At 40.7% G+C, this 27,551-nt stretch overlaps 1 protein-coding gene across 5 annotated transcripts in view; it reads right to left on the reverse strand.

Annotated features, from left to right (window-relative positions):
- The window catches only part of LOC134644062 (nck-associated protein 5-like), a 104,786-nt gene that overhangs the window by 36,695 nt on the left and 40,540 nt on the right, over nt 1-27,551 (reverse strand). For all 5 annotated transcript variants that reach the window (XR_010096453.1, XM_063496735.1, XM_063496737.1 and 2 more), the window contains exons 5-7: nt 24,990-25,058; nt 22,605-22,643; nt 17,737-17,856 (exon numbers count right to left, since the gene is read on the reverse strand). Coding sequence is in view for 4 of the 5 variants with exons in the window: in XM_063496735.1 (XP_063352805.1) it covers nt 17,737-17,856; nt 22,605-22,643; nt 24,990-25,058 (228 nt within the window). In the remaining variant the exon portion in view is untranslated. The remainder of the gene's footprint in view (nt 1-17,736; nt 17,857-22,604; nt 22,644-24,989; nt 25,059-27,551) is intronic.

Below are 27,551 nucleotides of genomic sequence, written 5' to 3' on the forward strand. Positions count from 1 at the left end.
CCCGTGTGATTTGAAGCTGCCAGACATGCAGTGGATGTATTTAAACCTAAACAGTTGTTCCAACAGCTCAGCTGAATCGGAGACAACCTGAAAGTGAAAGTGTTCGTCTGCAGGTAAACTCGGCTCCTCAGATTTCTGGTAAACTTTGCTGCAGGGCAACAGCGGCCACTCTCTCTCTGCAGAAGAGATACCTGCAGCACGCCCATTACACTCACTCCACACATTTAAGTGGACTCATCTTGCAGATTTAGATTAATATAAAATATGAATCTACTAATAAATTATGAAGTATTATTTTATAAATTAAGGCACTTAGTCAGTCAAATCTATTTACCTTCCTCAGACCCTGTGCCCTCATATGGGGACACTACATTAAGTGTTTTATAAAATCATATATAAATAAAATAATAATAGTGGGTGTACATAGGAGTGATTTTTTTTCTTGTGGAGCAGTAAAACTCTGATCTACTGGCCTGGGGAGGAGGGCTGTGTGGGAAAATGTTGGACACTGATTAGCCTTCACTGCGTGGTGCAGGCCATTAAAAATAACCATCAGAATAACTATGAGTGGTAGCAATGTAATATAAGCCTGCATTATGAACGCTGGATTAATACTAAAGAGTGGTGGTGCTTCTCCCATTGTTTTTTTCTAACTTTAAAGTGCAGTCCTAAATACACTCTGCAGGACTGGAAACCATCTACATGGGGGGTATTTTAAAGTTATAATCACTGTGTAAAGACAGGACTCACAGACTTGTGTGGGAGGCCTCTTGTGTGACTTGTGTGCATGAATAAATCATCGAATCGCTGCTTCCATCCAGCCTCTCAGTCAGAATAATACAGTGTGTTCAGTGTCAGCTGGTTGGTCTGCAGCTTATGGAGGATTCTCCACAGAGCATATTCTATTACAGCAATGCTTTTATCCCAGGCACCTCACAGCACTGCCACTCCGTGCACTTTCATGTTAGGTTTACTAATGGAAATCTAACCACTGTGATCTTTCTGCAGTCCTTAAGATCTCTGTGCAGCAGATCATACATGAACACCAATGATCACATCAAACAAGAAAGGATCAGCCAGCGAGATCCAGCTTACAAACTCATCATGTAGCTAATTACTGCTCTGACTTTAATGAGCTAGTCTGTGTTTTTTGTTAATGTAAATGAATGCCACTACTTTTTAAAAATTCTTCTTCTGTGTCTTTCAGTCTGAAACTTTTACTCTTAGATCTGAAGGTCTAAATCTTTAAAAAGGTTCTTAAAAGGTTTCTTTTTTAAAAAGAAAGTTCAGTTCTTGATTAAAACAGCAGCCTATTGAAGTTTTCAACTGTTTAAAGAACTAAATATTGGATTTGGCCTGGAGACTACTTTCAGCTGGGGGTTAATACATAATTGGTGTAAAATTATTCAAAAAGAAACTACATCTGAAGCTAAAAACAATGAAGCCAATAGGGCTTTGGAGTTGACGTCACGCCGCAATGCATTGTGGGAGCGCGGCACCATTTTAGCAGGCCACGAATCAAAACAAACACTCTATGTTGGAAGGAAGATTGCTATGAATCAAACTTAAAAGCAGCTCAAAAGAAAAAGGACGTTATAGAGACAGATTGCGTCCGGATGCAAAGAGACGTTACTTGCAAAAAATAGCGTGCATTGGAAATGTGGACCCGTATGAAATACGGCAGTGGAGTAGAAACCCTGAAGACCTACCGCTATTGATTTAGCCTGATATATTCTCGTACCTTGTCTGTGGAGTCAGCGCATACACAGCGAACCAATTTCCGATTATAAATGTCTGGAGGCGCACATCCAATTCACCAAGGACTGGGTACAAGATTTGGATATTTTTAAGCCTCCACGTTGTGAATTCGCCGTCATTCAAGCAAAGGTAAGTCAGCCTGAGTACTGCCTGTAAAATGCGTTTGATTTTCCCCCGAACATTCAGATTAGTGCAAGCATAAATCCATTCATGAGAGGGAAATTACAGTGAGAACATATGGAGGCTCCGTTAGATGGACAACATATGTGTCGGCCTTGGCTCATTAAAGTTTTTGTCTTTAAATGAACTTTGTCTGTGTGTGTTTCAGGTACTGCACTCTCAAAGACTGATTGAACCAGCATTGCAGCCATGGGTCACTGTGAGCATCACAGGGAAGGTTGAAGCCGCCCACTGCACCTGTATGGCCGGAGTCGCGGAGACCTGCACCCATGTCGCTGCTCTTCTGTTTAAAGTAGAAGCAACAGTGAGGATCTGTGGCACAAGGACTGTTACAGATGAACCTGCATACTGGGTTTTGCTGGATAATATGACCAAGATACAGTCAGTGGTTGGCCATAAGATAGACTTCTCCTCTTCAGCTGCCCCAAAAAAGGCTCTCAATCAAAACATAAACAGACCATCCGTAGTGACAGGTAAAAGAAGCTGTCCTCAAAAAAGAAAAATTCCACCTGCTACTCAACTGATGTGAAAATATTTCTCCAAGTATAGTTCTGTTCTGAATAACCCATAATGTTTTATTTAGGGGGTCTACATTTGTGTCTGAAGTGCATTGCCATGTAAATAATTTGCATTTACTGAATATGTACTTACTAAGTACCACTGTTGAAAAGTTGAATAAAGAAACAAATAAATTTTTGCCTTTTTTTAATTAAAACCACTTTGTAGAACATCACATCAGTAACAATGTAGAATCAATGTCATGTATAGTTTACAAATGACAAAATATTTACATAAAATCATGACAGCATTTAAATAATATCACCCACTACTAGCATTCTGCAATTTACTGTCTCTTTTGAAATCGTATCACTACATATACAGCACAAGACTTTTAAGAGTATTTAACAAGAGCATTTTTCCCTGGTTTTACTAGCACACTGGGGCACATGTTCACCAAAACGCAGCAAACCTTCACCATCTTATCCAGAAGCGTCACCTCTTCACCCTAACATGGAAGAAGTAATCTGATTGGCATGGTGGTATGTAGCATGTAGTTTGAAGCTGGGATTTCGGAGTGCCCCATGTGTAGCGTTGGAACCCAGTCAGGATTTGTTTCATCCACTTCATAGGCTGGTTTGCCTGCAATAATGAAAAACAATTAGCAACTCTATAAATAGAACGTATATAATAATTATAATTCTATAACTGTTGTATAACTGTTCTATAAATGTTTATAACTTGCATAGTTCATATTTCTGTATAGCTTTTTATTTCATATTTCTGTATAGTTTTCATATTTATATCCCGTTCATAGCCTGTACACCCACTACAGCCTGTACATACTTATAGTTATAGCATATTCATAACATACCTTCATACCGTGTACACTGTAACATAACCATAATAGACCCATATTTTGTAATATATCTATATTATGGCTAAAGCACTTCTGGATGGATGCAAACTGCATTTTGTTGCCTTGTACTTGTGACATGTGCAATGACAATAAAGTTGAATTCTATTCTATATCTACAAAATCACTCATTAGGATGTTTGTTCTAATTTGCTAAGACCTCAGAGCGCATTGAAAATAAAACTAATAGGCTATAAAGAGTAATATGAACTTATTTAGAACTTACCCGATGGATATCAGCTCTTCTCACAGCTGCTGTCCAGGCTAGACGCCTTCTTCAGGTAACATCCGATACATAAGCTCCCTCACGTTGCTTCCAGGTGGGGAAAGAATGAAAAGAGAGCCAATTTTCCAGCTTATTCCCTTCCCGATCTTGCGATCTAACGTTACAACCGACAACACAGCAAGTGCGAACCATTGCTGATGCTTTTGCTCCTTTAGCCCTTTGTTTGGCCTGCTAAAATGGCACCTCAGCAGTTACTCCCCTTCCCGTGACATCACGCTCCAAAGCCCTATACCAGAAACTGCAGTTCTTCTAATGGCCACTTGAGGCTCCAGTAGGGAATCAGTCCACATAGAGTCCCATGTTAAAATATTCAACTTTACAGCAGAAACAAGTATGTTTACAGCCTCGGGCATCTTTGCAGTAACATCTGACATAAAAGAATAATAAATGTTAGAGCTACAAGAAAACCTGATAAAAATAAGAAGATACTGACGAATCCGGTGATCTGGTGACTTCTTTAGTTTTGCCCTAAAAGCAAACACGTGTTCATCTTTATTCTTTAAACATGGAGTGGTACTGTTAGCAGACCAATACCAGTATACATCTTAGGATCTATACTGGTTTGCACTGGGAGAAGCAGTGCCAGGAAATATTCTGGGGCCAGAATCAGGTAGGAGGAGAAGAGGGAAACCACAAAAGAAGTTCATGGATGTAGTGAAGGAGAACATGCAGAGGGTTGCTGTGACAGAGGAGGTGATAGGAGATAGAGGCCAATGATCCACTGTGGCGACCTCTAAATAAATGCACCATATAAGCTCACCCATTTAAACTCTGCATGGGGATAAAAGTTTTGTATAATTTTAGCTGTCTGCTTGACTTCACCTCAGATTGTGCTTTTGTTGTTAGAGCCTTTTGGAGCGTTCGTCCATCTTGTATATACAGTCTATGTAAATGATCCTTTAACAACAGGAAGTTTTCTGTTGTTCAAAAGTGAGAGGTGGCACTCATGTCTATGTGTTATAGCTCAGCCACAGGTTTAACTTGAAGAAGATGCACCTGATTATCACTTCTGGCTCAAAAAACCCAAAAGTAAAGTGACTGTGACTACATCTATCTTTTATTTACAGTCTGTGGGTTTTCCAACACCAGGAGAGTGTACATGAATGCGAATGAACATCAGGTTATCCAGAGGAATTTGTGGATACACACAATACAGCAGAATCAATGCATTGGTGGTTTTCCATTGGACTGGATATGTGGATCCTTATTCTTCCATTTCCCCTTCCTTGTTTTACATTTGCTGTCTATTTAAAACTTAAAGTGTGAAAATCATGACATGCCCGAGGCACTGAAGTGGTAATTTGCAATTAAGCCATTTTCACTGCTGCTGAACCAGCCCACTGATCAGCAGACCATTCAGACACAAGGACAATGTACTTAAGCTTCCATGGACTCTTAAGTTCACTTTCAATTTCACAGTCTCATCAGAATTCGTCCATGCATCTCTCAGAGCTGCCCAAAGCAAGGTTACACTCATTCAGCTGCTCCTCAGACCAGCTTTCTGCGCTCTGGTCTCTTAAAAACAGCTGCCATCCTCTCTGCTCGAGCGTCATTCAAACCACTGTCTCATCCACCTCCTCATCTACAAGGTTTCCAATTGTTAATACTTCTCCCTCATTCATAGCTTGCTGTTTTTTCTTTGTCGTGTCACCTTCAGGTCTTCACTGCTGCTGAGAGTTTTGCCTGCTGGGCTCAAAAGACGCAGCTCATTTTAGTGTCAGCAGGAGTGAAACCACAGAAAAGAAACAAGGCAAACTAAATGTACTGTAGGTAGTGAAGTGTATGGAGGACCAAAGCTGCCAAAATTAAACTGAAATAAAACAATAACGAAGTGGCCTGGTAAATAAATAGTAATGAACAAATATGATATCAAGTGCACCACAAATTGTAAAAATAGCCTTTATTTAAAATGTAAAAATGATATTTCTGCTTTAAATTTATTGCTGCAGTGAGGTGGGAGCTCAGCATGAAGGTTGAATCTGGTGATTTACTGGTTCATCTGTGCTCCTACCGATGAGTGTATAAATAACATGGACTCTGCATTTTCATGTCTCAATATAAGTTGATATTTCTTTCAAGCGAAGTGAAGTGCTAAGTTATCAGCTAATGCAGGCATGCATGATTAGAAAGCTGCACCCACAAAGTGTACAGGTCCATAGCACAGACTTGGATAACTGCTAATCTGTGCAAAGTAACAGACTAATAGCAGGTTAGATTGTTTGTCATAGAATTGCATTAGAAAGTGCTCTTAAAAGCTCCAGCATCACAAACACCTTGGAGAGGTCCAGATCAAAGATTCAGATTAAAACTTAGTAGACAGCTAGATGCTAAAACTGTTTGTTGTTACAGACAGTAGACATGAGTATTTCTGCTGTAAACTTGGGTGTTTTAACACTGAGAGGCCTAAGTGCCTTAAACTTGAATTCTTTTCAATGGCCACCAGGGGGCGCCTCTTCTGGTTGCAAAAACACTTCAGGTTCTCTGTACTGACCTGTGGAAACAGTTTCCTGATGGCTTTATGGGCTCAGTCACACAATTCAGGTCATACTTCTCTCTTTTCTGATGATGTTCTGTCCTGCTTCCTGGTCTTCCACGAAAACAGTAGTCTCTTTTCTTATTTCTTCTTCTTATTAATATTTATATACATTTATTAGTTTCAGTTTTCCATATAGGTGTGCTGCTGCACTTTAATATTTAATATCTTTAATATTTATGTAAAAAAAAATTGCTGATTAAAGAAAGTTAATACTGATTTACATGACTGCAAATTTGCAGTTCAGCTTTCTGTTATTGGTAAGAGCTTTGTTAGAAGCAGAAAATCTCTGCTTGTGAACCGTATGCAAAAGAGGTTACTGAGAAAAGCTGTTGTTTGTGTTGTAGCTCGCACCTGTCTTGTAAATCTGCATGCATTTTCCAGCACTTCAAAAATAAATTGGACTTTGTTATATGACTTCACAGAACTGCAAAATCAAATGCTGTTTGAAGCCCTTCAAAGGGTCAAATAAATTTGACTTTATTATGTATTTGCCTTTATCTGTCACTGCAGCCCTCCCAGGAAGTTGATCTGAGGAAAGAAACACCTGCCACTGTTTAAACAACCTCGCATCGCCGTCTCTCTCGAGTATCGCTCGGCGGCTGAAGTGTAATAACACGGAGACAGACGACCCTGTGACAGAGCAGTGAGACTTTTAACGGTGATGGCTCTGTGGCACAGAGTCAACTGTAGGCAAGGATGCTGTTGTAAACAGTCCAACTGTTTAATAAAAACAGCCAGAGGTGTCATGGCCAGATCCTAGAAGAAAAGAAGGCACTGGCAGCGTGTACCCGCATGTCACAGTGGTCCTTATAGCGTAAATCCTACTATAGGGCTACTATAGGGACTACTGCGCATGTGTGAGATTAACCAGCTGAACATCAACTAAAATGGAAAATTATTTTAAAAATTACAGTGTGTAAAATTTAGATCTCAGTAAATTGCAGATTTTTTTGACTGGATCTGGAGCTTCTCTCTGTCTGTGTAAAGCCCATTGGTGTAATCAACTGTTTAACTCAGCTGTCAATGCCGGGTGAGAAGTGTGCACCTTTATTTACTCTGGAAGAGGCTGTAAAACTCAGTGAAAGGAGTGAGACGTGGCCAAAGAGTCAGAGAAGAACGTTTCTGTTAGTAAGCACTGCTATATTTGCAGCCGTTAGCTTCTGTTAGCTGCTCCTAGGCACCGTTAGTGAAACTGTCTAAAGTGAATATAACTTTGCTGGGCTCTGACACTTAGTAAATAACCTCTTATACAATGTGAGAATATAATGAAACTGTTTGATTTTTAGGACTCTTGAACTAACATTAGTCGAAATAATGTACCAGCTGCAGCTGTTGTTTAAGCTGGCTCTTTTCAGCTGTCTGGGGATGGGAGGGTCGTGGCCAGTCTCTAACCACGCACGTAAAATGCGATTAGCTGTGATGGTGATTGCCTTCCCACCCAGTTTATGAGAACACTGGTCAACATGACTACAAACTAATCTGTGTATGTTTATGAGTACTACATAAAATAAAATAACCTAAAAAAAATTACTGACTGCACTTTTTAAAGGGAAATTTTGACTACGGAACCCAGGCTGTAAACATATTTATTTCACTGAGGTTGGGCACGCACAGGAGGAAGTTACCAATGTGAAACACTCAAACAACAGTAAAAGAGCCTACAAATAAGCACATAGGACTCAAGCTCCAGTTGCCTGGGTGAAAGTCCAGCAAACACTTTGTATCAAACACTGCAGAAACAAGTAATGAAATAAAAGCCTAAAGTAATCAACCACTAGGACTGGGTGATTAATCAAGTCTTAAAATCAGTCATGATTTTTGGTAATGAGCGATTATAAAAATAAGATAATTTTCACTATAAAGCCCGTGTTTTTTTCTTCTCATGCAGATAAAGTTACAAAGTTAAAGCACTCCCCTTCGCCTGTACAGTGGTGTTTTGTCACCCAGTCCTGTTTCAACTTTGTGATTGACGTGTTTGTTGGCTGTGGGACTTCACATGGTTATGTCAAGACATACCACAGTGGATGCCGTGGGCTGGCAGGGATTAAATTTTGCCCCATGAGACGACCTTTATGTTGGAAAACACTTGATAATCTGGATCTGTCGCTATAAGTATTGTGGTGGGGCGTGGTCTGCGGTGCCGCTGCAGAGGAGGCAGACGCACCTGAGTGGTTTAAAAGTCTGTGCTGACTGTTGTAGTTGTTGTTGTTGGCAAGTGTAATAAAAGCGTGGTTCTGAATGAATAATAATAATTAGATTAAATGAGATGAGAGTTGTTGACTGAAATATAAATTCTGATTGTTTTCGCCTCTTACTCTCCCTTGTGCTCTTTCTAGGACTTGCGACCTCATCAGCAGCATAAAAAATCCCCAAAAGAGCCTGAATAACCTCATTGTTTCTTTTCAGACTTTTTTTTATCGCTTTTCCATTTTTTTCCATCTTGCTTCTGGTAGCTTGCTGAGTTCATACAATTGGTCATCTCTTAGTTTAAGCAGCCGCACCAATGAGCTTTTGAAAGATCTCTCAGGACATCTTTATCCCTCAATAAGGGTCCTGAAACAAGTCCCACCTGATAGTTCCTGCAGTTGAAATCATCTCTACAGGGGTGATCATCTTAAAAATAAATGTATGAACAAGGACAATATAAATCAGAGCAGGTACCCGTGAACATGGAAATGTTTTTCTTATTTATGCATCTCCTTCTTTGTTCTCCTTTGGCTCTAGTGGTCCTGCAGTAAAAGGCACAGCAGACTAACAGCTAGAGAAAAAAACGATTTGTTTCGTCTCTCGCTTGTTATCTCCTGAGCTGTGAGCGGCGTTGCTGTTACCTTACTCGGAGTCAGTCAACCTGACGGGGAACAGGTGTGCTGTCGTAGTGATTAAGGAACCTAACAAGCACAACTCGCAGTCAAAAACAAATTTTCCATTTCAATAATTCATACATAATTACCCCTGTGTTACCCGGCAAATTGATACACAGCCAGAGTGTCATGTCTCCAATATCAGAGCCCTCCACATTACCTTCTCCACATCGCTGATTGTCCCTCCGCTATGGGGACAATGAAATGACACGTTTCATTTTTTTTCAAGGACTCTCTGCAGCTGGATCAGAGTGCAGGGGCTAATGGGTTTTGGCCTCTTTGCTCCCACTTTGTGGAAGTACGAAGGCCGTGATCTTTTGTTGCTGTAATCACACCGGTCCTCTGCTGCCCGAGCTCATCACTACAACAGGTGATGACAAAGAAAGACGGGACCCAAAATAATAATGAACATGAAATATTTGTGTCTGATGCCACCGACTGTGCACCACAGAGATGGTTAGGAACTATGAGGGTGTTTAAAATCATTCCCACTAGCTTATATATCAAATATAAATATGTCAGTAGACTAATTTTGGGTAAATGTCACCCTTACGGCACTGCAAGAACTAAATTAACAGTGTCACTTCTACAGAAAAGCGTCACTGCAGAGAAAAACTGGAGTTGGAGAGCGTTTTGGGTTTCAAAACTTTAACCCACATAATCAGTGCTGTAGCAGATCAAATCACAGATGGCAGCCACTGCAAAGCTGCACTTTCTGGACACGTTTTCATTCTTGTAGCAGAAGAAGGATGGACACAAACTAAACTGCCTGTGAACAGTTCGTGCATGATTTGAGTGGAGAGGTCTTACTTTGTATAGATTTTAGGGGTTTGGTGTTTTAAGGTGTACAAGTGCAGACGTGCCACCTGTTCAGCTCCTCCCGGTAAAACAAAAAAACAAATCAAATCGGTCAGTTTTTTTACTCTTTTTCATGCTGCTGTAACACAGGAATTTTCACCCATGGAATCAATAAAGTATCTATCTTTCCAAATGAGATATCTCCAAACCATCTAAACCTTTATCCTCATTATTATTGAGCCATCCTACTTGAGGGCCCTTTGATTCCTGTAGCGACACCTTGGTTCACGTTACCGGCAATAAGTCAGTCAGTAAGTCTTTTGTCTTGTCTCTAGCTTTTTGCAGCTGGTGTAGTTTCTCTTGAATTCAGCCAGTGACGACCTCCAGCTCACACCGGATGAGCAGGATGAGCTTGGGCACCTCCACATGGCGCAGAAAAGTGACAATCCCCGAAACTGGGCATAAGCTGAACGAGTGGGACGTGAGTGGAGACAAAGAATCTCAGATGGATTGATACCAGGCTATGGTGGTGAAGAGGGTGAGGATGGAGGTCAATTAACAGGTTAATCTTTGACCCCATCCTGACCTATGGCCCTGAGCTGTGGGAGACAGAATGAGGTGGATGTTGTCTCAGAGTAGAGCTGCTACTCCATTAGTCAGTTGAGATAGAAAGAGCACTAGGACTCTGAGCACCTCCCAGGTGAGGTGTTTTGGGGTTTTCCACCAAGAGAGCCTGGGGCAGAGCAACAACACAAGGAAGAGGTTATGTCTCTGAGCTGGTTTGGTTTCTCGTCATAGAGCTGGAGAAGGTGAGTGGGGAAAAGCTTGGATAAGCAGTAGAAAATGGATGGAAAGCATCTACTCTGTATCTGTCTTTATGATTTTAAGTAAGCATTTTCTTTACCACGACTGAGATGCAAACTCTCCACCTTCAGTGAATTCTTCAGTAAGTCAGAAGTACAAAAAATAGTTTGTTGCTTAGCTGCACAGTGGGAGGTCTCATCAGTAACTTTTCTCCAGATGACGACAGACACAAAGTTTGAATCAATCATTTAAAATGCAAGTCTTGTTCTCAAAACTTTTGTTTGTGACTTTACTGGAGACAAATATAACAACTGCGGTTAATATTCAAGCTTCGGGCGGTGTGAGATAATTATCTTACACTACTAATGTAGCCTCCTGGATTACTGGGAATGCTGCATTAGTGAATCAAAGGCTTGGCATTTGGCACATAAAAGGTTTTTTTTGTCATGCTGCCAGCAATGTTGGGTTATTAATATTCTGAACTTTTTTCTGCCACAAAAAAAATCATCTAAAGCACAAAAGTTTGGTATTCAACATCTACACTGACAAACAGATGACAGTAAAGTTTATTTTCTGGACCGAGAATGATCTAATAAGTATTTAACTGAGTGATTAATGTGAGGAAAGAGAGTTTAATCAGTGGAGATTCGGCTGAAAATGTTTGGCGGAGGATGGAGAGGCAGACTGCAGGTCAAACAGTCGATCCTCTGATAAGAGAAGCTCGAGAAACAAACTCAACTCAATAAACTTCACACGGAAACACAAAACGAGCAGCCAAATTAACAAGAAGTCGGGTTTAATGAGAGGAAAAAGTCTGTAGGTACAGTACTTCTTTCCAGCAGAAGCAGCTGAGCATCTCTGCAGAGATGTAGATGCTTCTTCTGCCAGTCTGACCTTTAACGAAAAGGTTAAAGATGAAGGACGGCGTGTCCAACTCTGCTGAGCTCGCAGCATGCTTAACAGCCTGGAGTGGGAATTGTTGGACCTTCCTGTAAAATTTCCTTGAAGGAAATTGAAGAAATATGTTTTTGCTAATTACCAGTTCAGTCTGTGACAGCAGACTGGTCCCCTGACCGCAGAGTTTGTCAGAGGGGAGGAATTATGCTGCGATCTCTGATAATCCAAAAAGACCTTTTGAAACTTCCTCCCTGCTTTCTGCGTAACGACTACAGCATGAGGCTCAGAGACTCACGTCATTAGGATTCAAGGAGTTTTGCTCTGGCTTAAATTCCTCCACAAGTCTGTTCAAGACCAATCCAAAGCAATATTTCAGTAGGTAGAAAAGCATGCTGTAGCTGTCAGTCACACCTCTGCTCCACACACTCAGATTTCACCCCTTTAACCTCAACATCGACCAGGTCATCAGCGACCTCTCTGAGGGTACAGTTAGGATTTGCTTTAGCCAAATAAAGTCTCACACAAAGTTTGTGAAGTTTGGATGTTCTAAGTATAGAAGACTTTTATAACCCTGACCCTTACTGGGTCACTGAGTTTGGTTCGTGAGTAACTTGCTTTAACCTTGCTCCATCTGTGTACTTGGGCTTGTGTTTTGGCCTAATTTTGTTCTTTTATCTGGCTTCAGTAACCAAAAGACTTTCCTAGAATGTTTAATATAACAAAGGAGCAACAAATCAATTCTGTGAAATGTGCAAATTTCCTGTAAATGGTTTATCTAATTTCACATAATGATGCAGAATAATTTTGAGACTTGGGGAAAAAATGAAAGAAGACCGTCTCTCACACCCAGGCACAATATGTGTGATTTCCAGAGGCCTGGCGGTTTAAGGCTTCTTGGGCTGGGATCTGCTCGTATTTCCAGGTGTTAAAGTTTGTAATACTGCAGATTGAGGGTCCAAATACCAGTCAGGGCATGCCTCTGGTCAGGGTCTCAGGACAGACCCCTAATGCTGCTCAGCCTGAGACTATGACTGAGAGACACAGCTAACAGAAAAACACAGCTGGGTTTGTTTCCCCCTCGAGGCCGTTTGCTGTTTGTCATCTCCACTCTCTCCCCCCACCTTCCTATCTCCTGTCGCTATTGGATATAAAAAGAAAGACTTTATTTATCCCAAAGGTGGGAAAATTAACTGCTTTCCAGCAGCCAAAACATCAAAAACAAGTTAGCTTAATGAAATAAATACAAGATCACCACAGCAGGTAGCTCCACATGTATGATTTGGCAGATTTGTACAACAGACACCCTTTCTGACATAACGCTGTAGGGGATTTGTGTCTCCTGCTGGTATTGAACCAGCAACGTTTACACTATGGAGCCACTAAATTAATGAGAAGTATAATGAATACAGATGTTGTGCAGATGTTTAAGAAAGTGTTGAGCTGCATGTGCAGTAAGAGGTCAGCATGGTCAGGATCCGTTAATTATCCACATCCATTCACCACACCCACGCTCGTTAGGATGAGCCCCGCATCAGCTGATGGAGGAATCCAAACAGTGTGATGCAATGAAGCAATAATTCTGAGTAAAATGCATCTGAATTATATAAAATCAAAGTTTTGTTAATTCAAAAAATGAATCATTAAAGAAAATGTGATTGGTATGTAATAAGATTACTTAAAATCCGAATTTTGGGTGCAAATATTTTTCTTGCTGGTGGAAATCAGGTTTAAAGTCTGGAAAACACAGAAAAATTCATGTCCATGTGCACATTTTTCCACAGGAATGAGTTTTGTGTGCACTGGAAAAGCGGTATCAGTTCAAATAATAATAAAGTGCTTTGAAAAGCAGGTGAAAGCAGAAAGCTTACGGGCTAAATGCAAATGAAAAGGCCAAAAAAGACATAAAATTTAAGTTAAAAAGAAACAAAAACATGAAGATGCAAATAGAAACTAAATAATTCTGATGAAGGAAAATGGCTAGATACTAAATCTATAAAAGACATGTAGTGGCATCACACAAAAACAAATCTAAGGAAATGTGTTCTGTAAAAAAGGAAAAAAAAACACAATAGATGCTTTCAGTGTTTTTAATAAACCTTCTGGTAAAAGCCCTAAAGACAAATTGGACGAGGGATCTTGCTCAAAAAATGCAGTATATTAAGTAGTCTTACTGTTATCTTAAGTGCGTGTTTTGTGGATTGACCGAAAGTGTCAATCCACAAAACACAACAAATATGTCATCAAATCTGCAAACAAATTACACATTTTTGAGAGTTTTCTGTTCAGTGAATGCTAAATCAAAACTGAAAGAAGTGAAGGAATACCCCAAAAAGCTGAGGATGGCATCGCTGCAGCCTTCCAGAATTAATCAAAGTGTGTGGTGTAGTAGCACGCTGCACAGCGATTTGCAGAGCGGTTATTCAGCAGTGCAGCACACTTGTCATGTGTTTGTAGTTGGCTTCAATGAGCACGAGCGTTCCTGCTGGTACAGTGACAGCGAGAGATCCTCAGCGCACGCTAATAACACGTTTCTGTCAGCAGAGCTGAAACCTGTTTGAATTCAGGGCTCAAATAAAGGCTAACAAACCGTGCTCTACCATCTCTGCATTCAGTAGTCAGCTCCGAATGCAAACAGAAGCACCTGTCCATCAAAAATAAAGTCAATTATTTATGGGAGAATCATCAGCTGACCTCAGAACAGCAGAGAAACTTCATGAATCTGTTATTTTTTCTTTCTTTCCACTGCAACACATCTCTGCTGTGCAGACCAGCTGGACTCGTCTAGCAGAACATCTGCCATCGTTGGCTGTTCAGTTTCTCAACACTCAAACCGCCATTAAATAAGACTTTAGGAGATTTTAATTAGTTAGAGATTTTATTCATGCTGAGTGATTAAATCTAACTTGATATAACTGTTTGGAAAGTGTGACACAGCCGACCGTGACTTTGATCAGTTGCAGATGAGTCAGCCCGTCAGAGAACAGCACTCAGACTCATTATTATTTGGCACTGAGAAAGAGTAGACGTGTGGCTCCTGTCAGCACAATTACTCACATCTAATAAAAAACACAGCCACCTGTGGAGCCGACACAGCTGCACGAAAAGTAAAATTAAACTACACAGGGGACCATTGCTTCCATGACGTGCCCTCAGCGTCATGACTGAGCCTAATGCTAGATTCGATAAGCCACAGACCCGAACTCAGAATACTACAACAGCTGCACACCTGCAAGCCACTCTGCAACCCTCCTCCACACCAGCTAATCCATTTCTTACCTTCGGGGAGATAGCAGTTTAACTCTGCTCTGCAGTTAATATGTATGGAAGCATGTGGTTTTTACACAATTTAAGCTAACGAGATCGATTTTAAAAACACTGTCATTGCCGTTGTGTTTGCATGAATCCCAAGAAGGAAACTTTTCCTGTAATTTTTATGAGTATTCTCATAAAATCCTGATTTAGAAAAATATTTTCTTTTGCAACATAAACTTTTAAACTTTTTATTTATATTAGCTTCAAACTTTATTACAGCAACTCTCTGAACTTCAAACTAGGAAAACAAATGATTGGATATTTGAAACTGAATTATTAACAGGTCTGTGCAGAGTGAACTTAAACTCGGCATTAATACCTTTATTTTATTTCTGTTTAATTTTATATCTGTAACACATAAATCTATAATTATGTACCTTGCATTATGTGCTTTTTTGAACTTTTGAAGTCATGCTGAAAACATGTAGGCTATGATCTCCACTGCAGTTAGAAAGCAAAATATTTTTGCCTCGGCTGTTCTGAATTGAGGTTGATGACTTCGATAATGATAATTACTCTGGATCGCACAAATGTACCATTTGTTTAAACCTTTGATGCTTTTCAATCAAAATAAACATCAAAAAAAATAAAAAAAATATATATTTTGATGAAGAAACTTTATTATTGCTGTCATGTTAGCTGACATGAGATGAAAAGAAGTGTTTAAAAAAGGATGTTCTGCACTCAGCTTCACCTCTGTTCGGGTTTCTAATGAGCTGCTTTATTTCTAAATGCTGAAAATGATCTCATTTAAGCCTCACTTTCCTTTCAGCCCTCTGCAGTGTGTATGGGGAAGCCTGTCACTGTTTCTGGGAAAGAAAAAAACTGTTTGTGCTGTTTGTTAGTTTAAGCTTCACTCACTGAGAGGTGGAATAAGAGCAATTAAAAATAAATTTAGTCAATAAATAACAAATGAAGACAGACAGTTACTAATGTTCCCATAACTTCTTTAAATGCTTTTAATTTTCTTTTGACTTTTGCAGCTTGCCTCCAATTTCATCAGTGTTTGTCTCGGCATAGTCTTGCCTTTTGTCTTATTCTCTCTCAACCAAAGCTTCTTTCCAAAGATTTTTGCTTGTGCAATAACGAGGCTTCCTACAAAGCTTTGTTTCAGGTTTCAGACAGCATGAAAACAATAGCTGACACGATTCTGGGCCTGTATCTGTAAATGCTTTTGTTTGGAAGATATAACTGCAACAAATGAGACATTAAAAGGTCTTAAAAGTCTTAAAATACTATTTAAGATTATTTAATGTTTCTGATGCTGAGATAATACCAAAGATGAGTACCAAAAGCTGATAAATGACTTCTTTCTAGTCTGTTTTAATTAAGATTGGATTTCTCAACCCTGACTTATGCCAAACCATATGATTTAAAACCTTCTGGACAAACAGTCTCTGTTAGCTGGATCACCTCAATTATTAATAAGAAACTGACAAAATAACTAGCCTGAGCTTGGCTGTTACTGGCATCTGTGATTGATAATGTGACTTCTAACCCGCTTTCATGTCCAGATTATTTGAATCTGTTATTAGCAAAAAGAAAATGTTCACATCAGTGTCGCCCACCCAATTGTCCTGATGCAGGTGGCATTTTTAATTGGCCGGGTGAGGCAGGGGTTGTTAGTCAAAAGGCTTCCTGACAGGGTTAACACTTTCATTTATTACCAAACTATTGACCTTTACTGTGCTGCTATAACTTCAGTTTTGTTTTTTGGATACAGAATTCAATTTTGGGATTGCTGTGATCCCCGTGTTCCCCGCCTTATCTAGGCTAATGTGTTAGCTTAAGTCGCTGGTTAACGCCTCCAGATGACAAAAAGCAATATTAGAATTCAGTTGGAGTAAAATTGGAGACTACCTAAAGAAAGTAAGACCAATAGTTGCCCTTTTAACCCCTCTGTGTTCATGTGTTGCTGGCTTATTGTGTTATTTTTTAAAAGCTGTGCAGGAGATGAAAACCTGCTGATAAAAGCTAACTGCTAAAAGCTAACAAGCTAAAAGAGTCATGCTATGGTCGTGTCCAAATTCATGGGCTGCATCCTCCTGAGGCCGCATTGTAGACCGATTACGTCACAGCGATGCGCCGAAGGCTGTCCAAATTCGTAGACACCTCCGAATGCAGCCGACAAATGCATCCTCCTTTTCCCCGAATTTGAAGGATGGGTCGGGTGTGTCCTTCGTGGCCTACCATATCCCAGAATTCATAGCGCGGCCCAGCCAAACTCCAGTTTCCAACAATGGCGGCCGCTACTAAGTTTTAAAATTACTCTTACTAATCTTTCTGGGTCACAAAATGAACAAAATAAATAAAATTTTAGTCATTTTTGACATGAAAGGAGTTTATGTGCATCTTTGAAGCTCTACAGTACAGCTGGCGATGGAGGTCAACAAACTGAACAGTCAGCTGTCATCACAGATAACTGAAAAAATGAAAAAAAAAAAGAGCTAAGGTTTTAACCTCAGGAGTTTTCCAATTAGAAAAACATGCTCTCCTCTGTCTCCCATTTCTGCACCACTACTTTCCTGCTACAGCTGTGTGAGAGGTCTGCCTCACTATTAGGCTAAAGTCTGGCATAATTAGCATAAAAGAAGAGAAGGGTAAGGGCCGGTAATCCTTGTTTGAGGACGTACAGTGCACTCGAGCATAAAGCCGTGACAAAAACTACACTAATTAGGAAAGAGAAGAATATAAATCCAGCTGTAAACCCGCTGTACCTCTCTGCGAGTTCATTTGAACACATCCAGGGCGGGTTTCTCTGTCTTTGTGGTCCTCGCTGAAAGTTAGTAACCTTTAGAAGTGGAGCGCTGCTCATGTAAAATTCAAACAGCCTTGGAGCATGCTAGCTCTGTCAGTTTGTGTTTGTATCCGCCGCGCCGTGAGCTCCTACCTGGGAGATGGGAGTCGTGGACATTTTGACACGTTGTTGAAACAGCACGCTCAGTATGCGGTTTTGTTGCTCCAAGTCAAACACACGGGTCCGCAGCTTCACACACTCCTCTTTGAGGTCCTGGAAACAAATAAAAAATGGACAGATGACGGCGACTGACGGCGGCGCTTCAGAGACGTACACGTGCATCAGATGCTAATTTAGCAGCCACGGGGAACGATGGTGTATTCAGCTAAAGATGCACATGATGGTGCTCGAAAACATGAGCAACCTGGACAGGAGGACCTACAGAGGTGTGACTTAAGAGGGGGGCTAAGGTGGCGAAACGCCCATGATAACGCATGAAGTATACCTATAAACTGTAGTCAATTTCTCACAGCCGCTGTGACCATTCTTCACAGAAACTTATAGCAAAACCCTTCATATGTTACTTAAATATCAGACTTTCTGTTTATAGCATTGTTGGTCACGACAGGGTACTTCTGCCAGGGTTGTTTACAGGATTTCGGCAGGAACGAGACCAGGGAAAGAGGAAATGAGAATATTTGATGACAATAAACAGAGCATACAGCGTGCAGCCTCCCTGAGAATACACTGGGCGTGGCTGCGTCTCTTTCTGACTCCACTGCGGGTGCTCAATCGAATCGTGTCCACTCAAGACAGTATTTCAGTGCCGCAGGGTCCCAGAAACAGAGCTCAGGTTCTCATTACTTAAAATAGTGCTGGGTCTGTTTTTTTAAGGAGCCTGTGTGGAGCTGCACAGAGCAGGAATGGAGTACATTTTCAAAATAAAGAACCCTGTGCAGACTAAAGACTGCTTCTGAAACGGCCCTGTTGTAATTTACCGTATTTTTTGGACCACAAGGCTCACCGGTTTATAAGGTGCACTGTCGATGAACGGGTCTGTTTTCATACATAAGGCGCATTAAGCGAAACAAAACAGTCAGATAAGTCAAACTTTGCTCAACTCATTCTTCTTGCTTCCTCCAATTCCGTATCATTCATTCTTTAATGTTGAATTCTCTCGCAGATGCTCTATTCCTGTGTTGTTGCAGTATATTAATGACTAACCTCGTATTATGGATGGATTATCTCAGTTGTTCTCCTGACTGAAGTTTGGTCCTTTTACAGCATCCTGCCATTGCATTTGCCCTAACTATCGGGAACCCTCCCGTTCAGTGTTGAGAACTTAGCGACTTTGTCGCTATATTTAGGGAGTATTCAGACCCCCTTAGTGACTTTTTTTCTAAAAAGCGACTAACGACAAATCTGGCGACTTTTTCTAGTGTTATTGGAGACTTATTTATGACGACTTCTTCACGTGAAAGCGCGTATCGCTCTTACTCTCAACAAGCAGCGGGTGCTGCCGTGGGCACCTCACCCGTGCCAAAGCGCTCATGGGCGGAGGATAGTCCTCCCCCAGCTGCTATCAGGGCAGGAGATGTTCACACCTATGCGTCCAACCTGCAAATGAATCGCGCATGAGCGAAGCTGCTGCTCTCGCACTGACTGTAACGCAGTCAGTTCTTCTTTTACTGTTATGCTGTTTTGTGGATCACAACGTTTAAAACTACTAATAAACACACACACAGACACACACACAAAGTAACTCGCCCAGAGCAGTGTTGGTCAAGTTACTTGAAAAAAGTAATCAGTTACTAATTACTGATTACTTCCCCAAAAAAGTAATCCCGTTACTTTACTGATTACTTATTTTCAAAAGTAATTAGTTACTTAGTTACGTAGTTACTTAGTTACTTTTTAAAAACACAATTTACAACCTGAATAGGTGATAAAGCAATAGATCTTTCAGCCCAATTCTACTTTTTCTGCATAATCCATCATATAAAACGTAATCAAATGGAAAAGTCTCTTCTTAAAACTTGTTTTATTAGTTTTAATCTTTTAACTTTATGCATCAAGCAAAAATTAAATTATATGCAACATTCTCTGACTGGAAGAAATTTGTTTAACATTTAAACCTATTTTCTGCACATTCCAGCACATAAAATAAAATATTTTTTTGTGTTTACACTCACTCTTTCAAATAGATGCAAGTAAAACACAGCAGAAAATAAATAAAGTCAAAGACTAGTTGCTCTATTTTCACCTGTAAAGCAGGACTGGGTTAAGCGGAGGTTTACCCTGGTGCAGGTGTGCCGCAGCGGTCAGTTGAAGACTCTGCGAGTTTCTCTGTGAATTTCCCATTACAGTCGTAGCGCACTCGGTGCTTGCTTGGAAGTTTAGGGGGGGTTTTCGCTGTAAAAAGAAGTTTTCTTCCCACGCACAACGGACACTAATGTTTTTCTCACTTTTTATGTAATCAAACTCAAAATAAGGTCAGTACTTCCACGCTTTAAACGCTGCACGCTCATACTCTCTCCCGCACTCGATATATTATCCATTGTTGATCTGCACACAGCTGTTGTCACGAACATCGCGCTCGCTTACGTCACTGTCATGAGACATTCTTGCAAAAAACTCACGGTTTTAGTAACGCAGTAACGCAGCGTTCCTACAGGAAAGTAACGGTAATCTAATTACCGTTTTTGCAATGGTAATCCCTTACATTACTCGTTACTTGAAAAAAGTAATCGGATTACAGTAATGCGTTACAAGTAACGCGTTACTGCCCATCTCTGCCCCAGAGTGCCAATTTTGGGTCACTTTTGCCAGTCCAAGCCCAGATAAAGGAGCAGGGTTGGAATTGTGACATTAAAAAACAATAATTGCTAAAAGAAATTAAATTTGTAGTTCTGAATAAATTCTAAATGCATTTAGGACGTTTTTTTTACTAACTTTATGTCTCTTCCACGATGTTATTTCTCTCTTCAACAACGTAGGTTACAATTACATTAGCATGACCAATTATGCAAATTAGGTGATGACATCATTTAGCGACTTCTAGCGACTTTTAGGACAGCCAATAGCGATTTTCCTTACTGAGGAGTTGGCAACACTGCCCCCGTTAACTTTTATCGAGTGGAAAAAAGTTAGCGTTCATCCTACAGCTTCACTGTGTTTATGTTATGCAAACATAAACACATAGCTGTGTCGCTAGCGATCACGTAGCACATCATTATATACCAGCTAGCCTAACTTCAGTAACACTACAAACGTCACTGCTGTTTAGTTTCCTGTCTTCATTTATGTTGGAAGTGATAGCAGAGCTGTACGTTTGAATTTTTGCTATATCATATTTAGGTTGAAACTAGCGAGCTAACTTCCTGCTAACTTCTAACTTAAATTTAATAAATTCTGTTTTCATGGATGCCTGGATGTTAAACTTAATTGTTACACCTGGTAGAGCAGCAATGCTGATCATTTTATTAAAGATGGAAGAATTTAAATCGTTTTTAACTCTCAGTGATGCCGCAGTGTTCATTTGACTTTGGGACCTGAAGCGGAGTTTGGACCCGGATTACTACGGTAGCCGTAATGCTCCGACAACCCATCAAGCGGTGCGGCTTCGTAGCTTACCAAAGTGGTATTAAAAAAATTTTTTGAGCGCCATGTACCACATAAAATCGTTTCAAGGTCAGTAAGCACAACCAGAATTCATAAAGGATTTTAAGTGCGCCTTATAGTCCAAAAAATACGGTAAAGCTCTCGTGGAACAACATGGTTGGATTGTTAGTACTGCTGTGTCAAAGCTGTTGACATGGCTAACTTATGCATTAGAGGTGATTTCATAGTTGCCACAAGGGTCATGAGCCAACCTTCTCCTGAATGACTGGTGTCACCACCCAGAAAAAAACCAAAAGACCTTAGTGCTGGTTTAGGAGTAGAAGTAAAAACTAGAAATTTGGAAGCAAAGCATTTGTGAAGTTTTTAGGTTAAATCTCATCCTTTCAATGATGCGAGACAAATCAATTTGATTTGTGGATTTTATCCTAAATGTGAAGCACTTTGTGTAACCTAAGTGTTAGAATAGTTATTGTATTGTCTTATTATGAAGAAACTCTTTGTGAAAACTACACTGAAGGATTAGGACCTTAGCTAATTATTATTTTTCATCATCCATTAATCTGCCAATTATTTTCACAGTTAATTTGTTTTGCTTACGAAATGTCAGAAAATATTGAAAAATGCTTCTGTTTCAAACATTTCCTACAGCCAAAGGTCACATCCTCTGATAATATGTGTGGCCAACCACCCATCATATACAAACATATGACAAATTAAAGGAAAAACCAACATGACAACATCTTTCAGCAGGTTTCCCAGACATAGATGAAGCCCAGTACCAGACTAAAAGGAAAAATTAAATGAAGACATGCTCTGGAAAAAGTTTATGGTCAAAGACGAGGCTTGAACTCAGAATGTCTGAGAATCTGATCCTTTATGTTTCTATCACACTGGTGAAATAATTGTAGTCATATCATATCAACATAAGCAGTGCTTGCAGTAGTAGCCCTCTTTTCGGTTATATCATGTGGGTTTACTATAAGGGAAATTACAAAAAGGACTCTATAAGCCTACATTTGGAGACATGGCTGCAATGTACTAACATAGTGGTTGTTTTGACAAAAAAAGAGTCTGGTTACAACAGTAAATATATTTTAGTCAGCTCTACTGTAGAAGTAAATAACATTGACTTGCATGCCCTTTCTTCACAGTAAATGAGTTTAAGGAAAGGAATAGTAGGCACTGGATGAAACCACTGTGAGGTTTGTCTTTAAAAACCGCGAGCTATGGAAAACTGTCTAAACTTCATGTTTGAAAATGCCTTTAAACATCAGTGATTTCCAGACACTGAGACATATGCTGTAACTCTTTCTTCATGTTAGGTAGCCCTCATTATGACGGTCATCATCTTTCTAAGTGATAATGAGAACCGGCTGGTTTAACGATGCTTTGGTACAAACCTTTTGCGTGAGAAGAGCCTGGACCACCTGATTAGCCACCTGAAAGAGACGAGAAGGAACAATGTGTTTAAAAAAGTTTGGTCATTATTTTAAGAGCTGAACTTTGTGACTTTGAGATGCAAAGAGATTGTAAAACGACCGAGAATAAAGTTTAAAAATGAGGATTTAGAGGCGTGGACGGTGCCGTGAGGACAAACTGACATGGCGTTGCATCAGAGTCGAGCTCGTTGAAACCACACAACTGTTGCCTGCGGTTACTGCAAGTCTGACCACAGAAAACATACGCATGGTTAATGTTGATGTCCTAACTTTTTCATTCTGTATTCTGTGTGAATTTCTGCAGGAAGAAGAAAAAGTTCAGCTCAGTTTTGTGGATTGATTTTTTAAAAAAGAAGAAGAAGACTACTCTGAAACGCTTTCTTTCCTGCTTATTTTGATTTCTGAAGTGGAGGCATACATTATATCTTGGCACTGGAATAATAACTATGTTTTGATTTTTTTTGTATGTGTGCCACAAAATTATTTCCCTCCACCTCTTTCATCTTTCTATCAAAACGCCTCGCCTCAGCTCATTCAGATGATGACAGGAAACCATCTCAATGCCCCCGCCTCCCTCCCTCCCCCCCCCCCAAAAAAAAAAAAAAATCATCTGCATAATGAGACTGAAAAGCAGCAGAAGCGGTGGCGGCAGCAGAGAAATTAATCCCACAGCAGAAACTCTGAAATATCTGTCCTCAGCCAGATTCTCATGGGCAGCAATCTCCATGGTACCAAGCCCATTAGCGAAGGCTGCTAAAAAACTAAAGTGGCACTGTCGTGGTGGCTGGAGAGAGATGCAGGAAAAGATGGAGAGACTTTCAAAGTGCTGTCAGAGGGAAGGAGTGCAGTTAGACAGCCTCGTGTTAGAGGTGAGAGTCCGTGCTCCTGAACGCCGAGACTCGCTCCTCCATATCGCCAGGAGCTCTGCTGTCTGTCTACTTCAATTAAAGATCTGGGCATCCCTCTGTAGACTCCACCAGTGCTCATAATAAACTAAGTGTGTTTGTGCGTCTCCTGCTGTAGCTACAATCACAAGACTGTCGGAGTCCTGAGAAGTAGACAGCACTGTGTGGACATTTTAGGGGTTTTCGGGGGGGGGGGGGGGGGGGGGGGGAATTCATCCTACACTCCAAGAAATAATCCTCTCTACATTCATTTACCTTTTGGATGGTTGGAATTGGAAAGGTTGTTGATGTGAAAACAACATGTAAATTACCACAGTGAGCTGCATCCAGAGTATATACGGGGCATCCACAGCATTAGGACAAACTCAGGCCTCGGTCACACACACCTGTTCAGTAAAATGGTATCCCCTGATTGGTTGGAGAGTGGTTGCTGGGCATTGCTAGGTGAAATTGGTTGCAAGACGCTGACTTGTCTGCAAACACTGGATAGTCAGGCAGTGCTTGCAGATAAGCTGATTGACCTGCAGGTGACTGCAGGGCAATCACAAGGAGGTGTTTCTACACTTGCTTTCCTTTTAACGGCCACCGAGGGAGGCAGCACCTGTTGTTGCAAAAGGATGTCCAAACCCATAGAAGTCTATGGGAGAACATCCCCCCTTTAAAATTTACATATATCTAAATGACACCTGTAGAGTCTGAGATTGATGTCTTGGGTTTTTTGCAGTTTCTCTGAGCGTTACATTGTTCCGACCTTGGTGATAAATTAGTTGGAATGTTCACTCCTAGGACGATTGGCAGCTGTCCTGATGTTTTCCACTCATGAACAATCCTTCTCACTGGAGAATGATGGACTTCAAATTGTTTGGAAAGAACCTTATAACCCTTTGCAGAACTGATGGGCATCACTGCTGATGTCTGTCGTCCTCAGCTTTCTGCTACCATACACCTACTTCTGCATTTTGGCTTGATTACTGTTCAATAAATGACCCTGTGTCATATGTCATGTGCTTTTATTCATCTCAGGTTGTTTTTATTTCATTTTTAGACCTGATAAGAATTACCGATGAGTTTCATTATGTCTTTTATGACTGTGTCTGTGCATTGCACCAGTACAATCTATGGATGCAGCCTGCTAATCAAGCTAGCCAGCATTAGATCTCTCTGAGCTAAACGTGTAACGGTGTAACTTCTGTTTTTTATGTGCAGTCTTTTTAGGGTTTTATGAGGATTGACTCACTGTAGGTTGGTACTGTATACCAGCTTAATTTTTCAGACCCTAAAAATGCCATTTACTGGAGAATGACCATTTTTGGTGGTACAAATCAGTGCAAATATAAGCCTTAATTATAAGCCTTATGAGCCTTAATTATTCATGAAAAATAAAAGTGTGATTTCATTGTAAACACATGCTGCATATCTTCTGCAGTGTGGGAGCACTCACCTCATCCAAACAGCGTTCATACTGCTTCCTCTGGTTGTCGTTTTCCATCGACAGAGCCGAGTTTTCCGCCTGCAGACACAAAACGCACGCATGCAAACTGCATTAATAATTTCTGAACGCACTCATATAAATAAACAAAAATATGTAGGATAGAAAATGTGATTAATTACAGAACTATGAGAAACGTTAAAGGTCTTGATGCTGTTTTCTCTGGATGGAGGTGAGCTGTCTATCTAGACAGTACTCTCCCTGAAGCACTGGGATTTGTTGGTTTCACTGGAGAGAGATGGTCCTAAATGAATGATGCTTTAAATTTTAGGCATCCCAACTCAATCCTGCAGACCCTCACTGTGTCTGCGAGGCTGACCTGAGGTACCTCAGCTATAATTCAATTACTGACAGAGGTTCAGGCCCGACACCATTCTGGGAACTCAGCAGGCGACTTTCTACACAAGTGATTATTCTCGTAAATCTGAAAGGCCAGGCCACCTGAGCTGGCTTGTTTTCACTTAGTGCTGTGGGCAACTCCTCTGAACAACAAGTTCACAGAAGATCACAGAAATGGCTGATCACAGGAATGAACAGAGTTCAAAGAAGAACTCGCCCCACACAGATCAACACCACCTCTATTCCTGTGCGGCAGGCAGAGGTAAACAACACAGTATTTCAGCGGCTGAAATGATGCTGATTACTGGCTTCAGGCGTGAGGGAACGGTTTACTTGACTCTTAAAATGGGAACTTTGGAGATTTAAATGTGGGTTAGATAGCGTTGTCATGTTTTAAACCCTTATTTTCTATTGAAGTCTAAACTGACTAACTTAATAAATAAGACATCCCCCGACTCTTTTGGAAGAGGACTGAGGTCACATTGACCTCAGTCCTTCACACACAGGTTAGAGGGACCTGTGACTTTCTGCTCCAAGTGCCTAAATTCCCCGTTTGGTTAAAGCAGGGGTCTCAAACTCCAGGCCTCGAGGGCCGGTGTCCTGCAGGCTTTAGATGTGTCCTTGATCCAACACAGCTGATTTAAATGGCTAAATTACCTCCTCAACATGTCTTGAAGTTCTCCAGAGGCCTGGTAATGAACTAATCATTTGATTCAGGTGTGTTGACCCAGGGTGAGATCTAAAATCTGCAGGACACCGGCCCTCGAGGCCTGGAGTTCGAGACCCCTGGGTTAAAGCATCTACAGGGAGCCACGCCGGCTAATGTCAACTTAGAAATGAAGTCCACTCGTCAGACTTGCTGGTCACACCAGGTTTAAAAAACAAGATGGCGATGGACAAAACACTCAGCTTGAAGCTTCATAACCACTGAGTGGCATCTTTCATACTGTCAATGAAGCCTAGCTAGCCAGCTCTAACTTAGCATCTATCTGGCATTGGCTGCTTTGTCTTGTGCAGCTTGGCTGTGTCAGTGTGTGTCTTTGTCCTGTCTTCCTCCTCTCGCTCCTAACTGGTCACAGCAGTTGGCCGCCCCTCCCTGAGCCTGGTTCATCCAGAGCTTTCTTCCTGTTAAAAGGGAGTTTTTCCTTTCCACTGTCGCCAAGTGCTTGCTCATAGAGGGTCATTTGATTGTTGGGGTTTGCTCCCAACTGTTATTGTGATTTGGCACTATATAAATGAACTGAACTGGACTGAATTGTCATTATACTGATACTTGCATGAAGTATATCTGCTGGTATCGCAGTACATACAGTCCTATGCATATCTTATAGTGTTTGCAAATACAAGCTGTGCGTTTGTGCGTGTCCAAGTTCTGGTACTGAACTTTGAGTCTTTCAGCCTGTTATGTTATGAGTTCACACTTGCTCTTGCAGTTGCATTACACCATCTTTACAAATGAGCCTGATGGATTAATGTGTCATTCGGTAGATTGCAAGTAAAAAAAAAAAAGTTTATAGGTGTCAATCAATCTGGCTTGAAATAAATTGTTTTTGCATCTGCGAAACATATTAAACCCCCACAAAGTGATCCTGCATGTACAGATAAATCACTTGCAAAGCTGTAAATGTTTGGCAGCACGCTTACAGTCGGGCTCCCTCGTCCTTGTTTGTGCACCGTTAACTTGTTCGATCTGCAGAAACCATCACATCAATCAGTGTTTCAGACTTAACTGTCAACTTTCACTGAAAACTCAGATTTGGTGGAGGAGCTGAGCAGTTCAGCAGTTCCCCTCAGTTAGAAGAAAGTCGGTTCACTCTGTTTTTATTATTTATATTCTCACTTTTTGGAGGTTTTCAAAGCAAATATTTTATTTTCTGTGGTGGACTATGTGGAAGGTGCCCAAGTGTGCCATAATGACTGGAAAGTAGTTTGAACCTAAATTGAAAACTCTCTAATGTGCATCTCTCTCTCACTCTTCAGTTTGACATTAAAGTTTAATTACAATGTGGATAAAATAAAGGCAGCCACCATGAAGAAGCAACAGCGTGAAAGCCACAAAAACACACTCCGAATCATCCATTTAGGGTCATCAGAGTAGGCAGGAAAATTGATGCAATTTAAGGTGTTACTTTATTCTAAAAGACCATCGTTAATGACAAACTCGTTATACAGGCT

Source organism: Pelmatolapia mariae, linkage group LG16_19 (genome assembly GCF_036321145.2).
Source record: "Pelmatolapia mariae isolate MD_Pm_ZW linkage group LG16_19, Pm_UMD_F_2, whole genome shotgun sequence".
Lineage (NCBI taxonomy): Eukaryota > Metazoa > Chordata > Actinopteri > Cichliformes > Cichlidae > Pelmatolapia > Pelmatolapia mariae.